Genomic DNA, 8719 nt, shown 5'->3' on the forward strand with positions numbered 1-8719 from the left:
TGACAGGGTGGAAGGTTAATTTCTGCAGCCAGAAACAGGAGGTCTCTATTCCATGTATCATGTTTAGAGCAGATTAATACCAGCTACTATTTGAAGCGTTGGTGATGCAACAGAACATTTTGATCTATGTCTCAATGTAGGACTGACAGTGTGTGTAACCCTTCATAAATTGCTCTTGTCAACAGTTTCATTACTAAGCACAGGCAGTCAAATATTGTGAGGTAATATCTTTCATCATCTTCCTCATCCATACCACAAATTAGAAGTCACTTATAAAGAATTTATTAAAAAGTGGCACTGGTTTCTTATCTCAATTGCCTTCTGATTGCACTTTGATCTACACTGCTTTCCTAAAAGAACATGGTAATTGCCTCTTGGAGACCTGAGATCTTAAATAGAAGAAATAATGTATTTACAAGAAAAAAAACAGCCAGCTAACTGGCTTCTACCTTATAAATAGTCTAGCAAGTCCCAGGAACCTTCTCTAATTACCATCACTTCCCCCCAGTGCTGTGTGTCTGGGCTCAGAGCAGTTATAGCTTTTCATCTCGACAGCAGTGACTGTGTGGCTTCTTGTCCATGTCCAAGGAACTCACCTGAGCTCTTCCTACATGTCCTCAGGTGAGAGCTGAATAAGAGGGAGATGCTTGATTACGACTGAACGGTCCTCAAAAGGCAGAAATTATGCCAGGATTAAGCCAGGCTTAAGGGGTTCAGGGAAGAGCTGGCATGGAAGAAACTGGTGGGACGGTATGGAAATTTTATTATTGCCTTTGCCATCTGAGGGCCATAATTACACACACTGGAGTTAAACACAGTCTGCTGTGCCAGCATGGGGCTGAACCTCAGGACCTGGGTTGCCATATCATCCCAAAGTTCTCCTAATTCAAGGGGGCTGTCCAAGCAGGGGACATCTGGAAGGCCTCTGCTCCTGCTTAGGTGTCCCCAAGGCCAGAGATGATTTCCCTGCTGGGTTCAGAGAGTGTCTGGGGAGGCACTAAGCAGGTGCTAATGGTAGAGGTGTGCTTGGTCTCTGCCCATCTCTGAAGTAGTTTTCCATGTCTCTAGCTGCTGCAGAGGGTGCAGGTGCTGTGAGGGAACCTGCAGACCGCAGTCCCATGCTGAATGCAGCCCAGCCCTGAGCTCTGCAATGTGCACTGAGGGTCAGAGGGACACGAGTGCCCCCGCAGAGGCTGCCCCAGGGCACGGAGGTCTCCTGTCCTGCTGCCTGTTGCTGCCAGCAGGGAGGCACACAGCACGGCTGGGATGTCAGGCGGGAGCACTGCAGTGGTGTGTCCTGCTGAGCAGGGGGTGACACGAGTGAGGTCATGGCAGCAGAAACTTCATTGTGTCAGCACTACCCTGGCTGAACCACGGCCTGTCCCCTGGGCCCCCACAGTGCCTGGGACCAGGGAGTGCAGGCAGCCCCTGGAAAAGGGGGTGACACAGCTGTCATCCCAAAAATACGGAAGGTAAAAAGGGTCATCTCCTGGGGCCCTTTGGCTGCTGGAGCGTCTGTTCCAGGGTAGCAGGTCTGTCCTGTCCCCATTCCTGCTGAGGGCTCAGAAGAGGCCGGCAGGGCTGAGAGGGGCGATGATGATGGGGGCATCAGGCGGGGTGAGGATAGGTGTTGTGTCTGATGTGGTCTCCTCAGCCTCACTCTCCACGTCCTCCAAGCTCTCACTGACAGAGGGGATGATCTGCACCACCTTCTCCTGAAAGTGCACCTGCTTGCGAGGGACTGGCACGGCTGCTGGTTGGACAGGGGTTTCTGGGGCTGAGCTCCTGTCCTTGCTGCCCTTCAGGATGCTCTTCATATGGCCCAGAAGCGAGCGGTGCTGCTCCCTCTGGGCCCCGTGGAAGGTGTAGGTCTGCTCAGTGTCACCAATGATGGTCGGAGTTGCCTCGGTGGCTGAAGGATCCACGTACTGACCTGCTTGGGGATGTGTCTCTTTATGCCCTGGGCTCTTCCTCCTCTTGCTCAGCAGGAAGTAGGCCAGGGCAGTGAGCACCAGCATGGACCCTGGGGACAAGATTTTTTTAGCTGAGGGCTCTGGCAAGTGGTAAGACCTTGCCAAGCAGTGCTTGGTCTGGCTAGCCCAGTGCCATTGGCCACCAGGCCAGCTCCCTGCACATCCCCACCTCCACCCCTTGACAGACTATGCTCCTCTTCCATCTGCATTACTCCCCACCCAAGCTTCTCACCAGGGATGGTGACATGCCAGACGAGGACGGGATGTAGGAAGCAAGCCACTGAGAGCAGCGTGTACCCCAGGAATTTCTGGAAGCTCCCTGGGCATCTAGCTCGCTTCCAGCAGGCCTGTGCCTGGGATTCAGGCTTGTGACTGGGGAGAGAAGGAGAGGTCCTTGTGGGATGAGGCACCAACCATATGCCTAGAAGATTTGGTCCCAACCATGACCCATCTAGGTGTGCAGATCCTCACTCTGGTTTGGCAGGAGATAGGTGTATTTTTCAGGGAAGGTAAGCAAAGCCTGAACATCTGTTGGGAGAAGAGCATTTGCCAGAGGCCAGCATCTCAGTGTCTCACTAATCAATTGCCTATTATTTGGAGTAAGGTGTCGCCTTTAAGCTGTGAGAACTTTTGACTTCATGCTAGAAGACAGCAGCAGTGCTCAGCCTCTGAAAAGGACATAAGGATTGTCTACATTTTAACTTCTGTGCTGTCTCTGGAGGGAGCAGAAGCTCACCTGGGAATCTGGCTCTTCCTTCAACCCTGGTACCTTGTGCCTACACACTGCATTAAGCAGATGCTGAAGACCAGGGTTGTTGTGCTGATGCTCGGAAAATTGGGGCACAAGCCTGGGTTAAAACACAGGTTTGAATGGTTGTGCACATGGACCCATTTACCACCCCCCTGTCTGAGTGCCCTTGCCTTGGCATTAGGGGCAGGACCTTTGGTCTGGCACTTGCGGCTCCCCCAGATCTGGTGTTGCCTCTAAGGGACAAAGTGCCTTTGGGAGGTCCCACTGTGGCTGCAGAGTAGTGGGCAGGGTCTACTCACGTGAAGCACACCTCCAGGAACAAACTGATAAAGAAGAAGCCTTCACAGACAGTAACTGCAACCCCTGAAAAACTGAAAGGTGGAGCTGTCAGGGGAGAAGGGCTGTGTTTGAGTACGTTCTCCAGATGAGCAAAAAGGGCACAGGGGACCAGAATTTACTATCCAGTTCTCAACACAGTCTCTGCGCTGGGGTCTGAACGTCCTCTGCTCATTTGTGAAGGAAAATTCATGGCCCTTCTGTCCTTGGGGAGCCATCTTGCAGCCAGTCTCACCTCTGGCCTGCCTGAGTCTGCAGTAGCATCTCTTTTTCTAACAGAAATAGCTTACTTTTCTGAAACTTCAGTATGGTGGTCTGAAATACCCAAAGCCGTGGACACCATCCCCTGCTGCTGTTGCAGTCTAGTTTGGTGCTACATATTGTGGAGGGGTTGACCTTGTCACCCCTGCCAGCTCTGATTTCAAGCGTAAAAATACTCACAGCAGATAGAAAGCCAGACTTTTGAACTGTCCTCGCTGCAGAGTTTCTATGCCCACACCGATCAGCACTAGAAAGACAAGGTAGGAAAGATGCTGACTGTAGGGTTCATTCCCAGTTCCCTTGGGTTAGTTCCCAGTTCCCAGGATAGGTGTCCCCATTTCCCTAGGGGCTAGCAAGGCAGCTTCTCCCATGTAGGGCAGCATGTTAGTACTGCCAGCACCAGTGATTGATGCTGACATACCAGTCCCGAAGAGTCAGAGCTGAGTGCTGCCCTTGACACACAGCCCTGAAATTCAACCCATCTGCACTCCTATTACGGCAACCTTGTCACTGCGTGGGCTGGGGAAAGGTGCTCTGGGAATACCAGCTGGCCTTGGACAACTGAAGGAGGTGAGCAGCAGTGTCCTGTGACCCTTCCACCTTCTGCCATACTGCCACATCTCAGCTGCCACAGGCCCCACTGCCCACTGCCCCACCCTTCTCTGCCCAGGTCCCCCCAGTGCCTGTCAGCCCCACTCCCTGGCCCTCCCTGCTTGCCCAGGCCTGCTGTGCCCAACACGTGGTGGCAGAGCAGGGGAACTGTGCCAGCTGCCTTCATGAAGGGCTGTAGCCATAGCATCAGGATCCCTTGCTAGCCAAACAGAAAAACATATAATGGGAGCAGGCAGATTAAAAACAGGGAATGAACTTTCTCTCAGTGCCTCAGCCAGTACAGAACACCAGGGAGTCAGTTTTAGGGGGATTAAGAGTATTAGCAAGGCTGAAATCTTTGATGGATTGGCCAATAGCTTCAGGGGATGGAAAATTTCCCTCAACATCTTTTAGTTCCCTTCAAGATTATTTCTAAAACGGAGCAGAAATGTAATGTCTCACACCAGCTGCAGCAAGTTGGTCAGTACATGCCAGTTCCCAGGGTTCAAGTGTCAGCAGTGTGGAGCTGAATGAAGCCCAGGTTTCATAGCCACAGCACTGCCTTGGGCAGGATACTGTCTGCACCTGATGTCTCCACCCATCCACTGGTGCTCAGGAAGTTCACCATTGGTCCTGTCCCATGCACACTGGCCAAGGTTTGAGGTGCAGGCTGGATCCATTTTTCTGAGCTGTGGTTTGTCCCACCTGGAGGAGGTCACCAGGCTCCCAAACAAGGACACAGATCAGCGTCCATCGAGACTGCAGTGTAGGTCAGTGCCAAGGGTCGGCTTTCCCATCTGGGCTGAAAGAAATCCCTCTGTGTTTTCTCTGTGTCTCCTGCAGCTGCTGGCCCCTGTCAGCCAAGGGAACACACGGGGCCCATGCACCACCCTTCTACACTGCCTTTCCAGCCCTGAGCAGAGCACAGGGAAATCAGTCTCACCAAAGGGCTGTGAAGCTACAAGAGCTATGTAATCCTACATGCAAAGTACTGTCTTTTACTATCTTGTGACTGAGGACCATTCTTTATAATCTTCCCTACAAAAGTGGAGTTCATTCATTCTCATTCATTCTCATTCATTCACTCATTCATTCATTCATTCCCTGTGGATGAATGCAGAATTCTACAGCTTGGCTGATAAGCCTCTGCTCTGGATGGGGAGATTTCCTTCTTTTACACAGCTTCTGTTTTATCCACAAAGCTGTTTGGATGAAGAATCTGCAGGAAGAAAAGAGCTGTTTCGAGGTGTTTGTTTGGACTAGTCACTGCCTTGATTTGGATCTTGTCCAAACCATGTGGCTAGAGGCACATGATTAGGAATTAAATGGTTGAAAGCATGAGAATTAAGAAATAAGTAAGAACTCTTTCCTAGATGCAAAAATCACAAGGCTAGAATCACTGAACTAGAGATGCTGCAAACATTGCAGCAAATCACAGGGCTGTTTGACGACTCTTTGCTAACTTGCGATAAGACAAGTTAGCCATTTTGTGATACAAAGGAAGCCCTGTAGCCTCACCATTGCAGAGAGCCATTACACTCCAAGATCCTGGGGGAAGGGGAGGTTTACACAATGTGGGTAACTTGTATTTACTAGCAGCAAAAGGAGCTGGCCAGGCCTTCTCTGCATCAATTAGTGAGGCTGATGCACTCTCCATTTCATGGGGTTTTTTCAAACAAAATCCATGGGGATTTCTTCTGCATGGTTTCCATTTCATTCAAAAGCTTCACACACCTCATCAGGCACTAAACAATGCATCAAGCTGATTTCTTACCCCATTGAAACACACAGAGGAATAAAACACAGGTACATCCCATTCTTCACGGGCCTTTTGGGAAAATCAGGTGATACTGGGAATGCACCAGAGTTATGAAAAAGCACAGCAAGTTGTAGTGCAGCTCTCTATGCTCTGTGATGCTAAGCAGGCAGATAACTGCAGCACTCATTTCAAGAAAAATTAAAGATGTGCAGATGCTGCAAAATGATGAAAAGAAAACACGCAGGAGAGAAAGATGATATTCCACTAACACATTTCTACATTGTAAACTACTTTCAATTTTGTTGTTTTGGCTTTAGTTTTCTCATGACAACAAGCTCACATTTTCTCCCAGGAAGGTCTCTATGAGTTTCCTTGGAGTTTTAAGTGAGAGTATGACCAGTGTGAGGGTCATGGGGGTCCAAGGGGATGGGGATGAAGAGATGAAGAGATCTGCATTTTCTGGTTAAAGCTGTGTCCCATCTCCCACTGTTGTACTATCATCTTGACATGCACTTATCTACTGGGAGTTTGCATAAACTCAGAGACTCAGATCTCTGCCTGTTATCAGTATCAGTCCTTTAAAGCACATTCCAGAGCCTCCATCACCCCAGCTGTGTCCTTGGGAACCTGTGCATGCTTCAGCTGACCTGTGTGCTTTCTACTTTGTCCCTGGTTTGAGCAAAGTGTCTCTTCATGACTGTCTGCAGCTGATAAAGGAAATCAAGACCTGCAGTGGTAGGAGGGCCTGCAGTGACTTACTCTGCAGTGTCTGACTCTGAAATCTCTGGGGTTCTGAAACAGGAACCACAGGCACCACCTCAAGTCACCTCTCACCAGTAACCTCTGGTTCACCCCTCCAGCCTTTAGACAAATCAGACCCTTTGATCTCTGCTTTACTGTTGGGGAAACTGAGGCAGAGAGTGCTGCCTGTCCTGTCCCATAACAGCTAGTCAGCAGCAGTGCCGGAGTCAACCCCTGAGCCTTCTGCTTTAGCTGATTCCCATCTGGAGATGCTTCATGAGAGACAGTGTTGCATCCTCCTGAGTGAGACTGTATCTGACACCTGGCTCAAAACACCTGCATTCCAACTGAAACCAAGCACTTGGGTGTGTCACCCAACCCAGAACACCCTGGCCCAAAGCCGATTCGGGCAGCAGGTGAGAGGATGCAACTCACCAGGTACGAGGTGGGTGAATTTATGGTGTTTGTATTGTAGCTATAACCTGAACTGTTCTGAGCTGCTCCCCAACAGGCTGCTGGAGAGGCAGAGGAGTGTTTTTATAGTAACTATGCCATGATGACTGGGACGGAACCTCTCCATTCTGCCTGGCACAGGACATCTCACTGTGCACAATACAAGGAGCTCTTCCTTCATCTTCACATCCCACAGTGCAGCCTGGCAATTTTGCACAGGCATGAGTATTTTGCTTTTCAGTCTCATTCGCATCTTGCCTATGCCTATGTCTATTTTAGAAGAATATAGTGTAGTTTTCTTCTTTTTTTTTTTTTTCTTTTGTGTGTGTGTGTGTGTGTGTGTGTGCTTTAGCTTGCCCTCTGAATGTTGGCTCTTTCTGATGTCTCACTGTGCCTCCCACAGCATTTGGAAAGTGCCTGGCCAGGCACCCAGCACTCTCCCACCCTGGGTCCCAAAGCAAAGGTAAGTTTCCTTGTCCCCTCTCATAGGATGGGGCCGTGGCTGCAGCTGGCCCAAGGCAGGCAGGCAGCCTGGAGCCCCCAGCACCTACTCGGTGTCTTTTAGTGCCACAGACAAAGAGAACTGGCTCTTACCTGCTGCGGTGGAGATGCCCAGAAATCGGCAGGTGTACTCCAGGGCACTCCAGAGTGCCTTGTGCTGCATGGTGGAGAGGTGAAGGCTGCGGTACAGCCGAGCAGAAACTCCTCTTCAGAGCCCCCACCTCACGCGTAGCCCAGCAGCTCCCAGAAACAGGCAGAGCCTCTCGCTCCCTGGACTGAGTGACCTTCCTGAAGGAAAGGGCAGCGCCTGCAGGACTGGCCACCTCCACAGGGCCTCCCAGGGGAGGGTGGTCGGAGAATGAGCTGCCACCCCAGGGAACCGGTCAGCGCTGCTTCCTGCTGCTCCCAAGGGGCTGTGGACACCCGGCCTTTTCCTGCTTGCCGCTTGCTGCTTCTCGGCCCGGGGTGATTAATGATTGCTAAGGTAGGGGTGCAGCTTTGGGAGCATTTGTACCCCAAGTGCATGGGTACACGGCCTTCCCTGCTCCTGAGGTGGAGGCTCTGGAAGCCCAAGCTGATTAAATGGATGTGAAGTCATTAGTGCTGTGCAGCTCCCGGCAGGTTAACCATTTGTGAGGATGACGATGTTTGCTCTTGACAAGAGAGCAGCACGTTTCTGGCAAGTCACGAGGGGCACCCCAGGCCCACTGCCTCCTGCAGCTGAGCCCCCAGCCATGGCTGCTGCTCACATCCAGGTTCCAAGCAGTATGGCTTGGGAAGTGTCTGTGCTGATGCACAATCACAGGAACAAGATCACATGTTTTCAGAGGGGTCCCACAGACTTGGGACAGCCATAGCAAGGGAGATCTGATTTTCTTCTTCTGGGAACCCTAGTGAAATGCATTCTTGTTTTGTAGCTACCAGAGCCATTTGAACAGAACCAGGGTCTCACAAGTGTCATAACATATGGAATGAGCTGCACAGGTACTCTGACCTCTTTTCCTTGGATTTGGTAGACAGCCTGAGGGTCCTTGGCTTGTCCCTGCAGGACACAATGCCTCAGGAGAGGGACAGCCCTGTTTATGTCTGAAGGGCAAGACAAGAAAACGCTGTCCTGGACCCCAGCCCCACACTCCTTTGTGCTTGAACAGGGTACACCTCACTGGAGGTCACCATCGATCCCCACCTGCTGCCACTCAGGGAAGAGGTGGTGTGGGCAGCAGCAGGGCAGCCCTGGCATGGCAGTCCCAGCAGCAGGGTCATGTGAGCACAGCACAGTCCCAGTGGGCAGCACGGATGTGTGGTGCCTGCAGGGCTCTGCGTTCACAGGTCATTGAGCTCACCTTGTGCTGC

General features: G+C 51.2%; 1 protein-coding gene across 1 annotated transcript; it reads right to left on the bottom strand.

Annotated features, from left to right (window-relative positions):
* Nucleotides 1–275: 275 nt before the first annotated feature.
* TMEM72 (transmembrane protein 72) lies at nt 276–7627 on the bottom strand. The gene is made up of 5 exons (XM_066190608.1): nt 7460–7627; nt 3502–3568; nt 3024–3095; nt 2206–2345; nt 276–2023 (listed from the first exon to the last, which is right to left on the bottom strand). Exons 1-5 carry the CDS (start codon nt 7527–7529, stop codon nt 1563–1565), a joined length of 810 nt encoding a protein of 269 aa, XP_066046705.1. The 5' UTR covers nt 7530–7627; the 3' UTR covers nt 276–1562.
* Nucleotides 7628–8719: the final 1092 nt, after the last annotated feature.

The sequence above is a fragment of the Chamaea fasciata genome, unplaced genomic scaffold (genome assembly GCF_029207755.1).
Source record: "Chamaea fasciata isolate MVZ Bird 193981 ecotype frontalis unplaced genomic scaffold, bChaFas1.0.hap1 SCAF_9, whole genome shotgun sequence".
NCBI classification, from domain to species: Eukaryota; Metazoa; Chordata; class Aves; order Passeriformes; family Sylviidae; genus Chamaea; species Chamaea fasciata.

Excerpts from the sequence above, each read along its gene's own strand:
- TMEM72 (XM_066190608.1), bottom strand. The coding sequence starts at position 7,529 with ATGCAGCACAAGGCACTCTGGAGTGCCCTGGAGTACACCTGCCGATTT. Across the intron at positions 3,096-3,501 it reads AGTCTGGCTTTCTATCTGCT|TTTTTCAGGGGTTGCAGTTA; the intron begins GTGAGTATTTTT and ends TCCACCTTTCAG. Across the intron at positions 2,024-2,205 it reads CTGGCATGTCACCATCCCTG|GGTCCATGCTGGTGCTCACT; the intron begins GTGAGAAGCTTG and ends TCTTGTCCCCAG.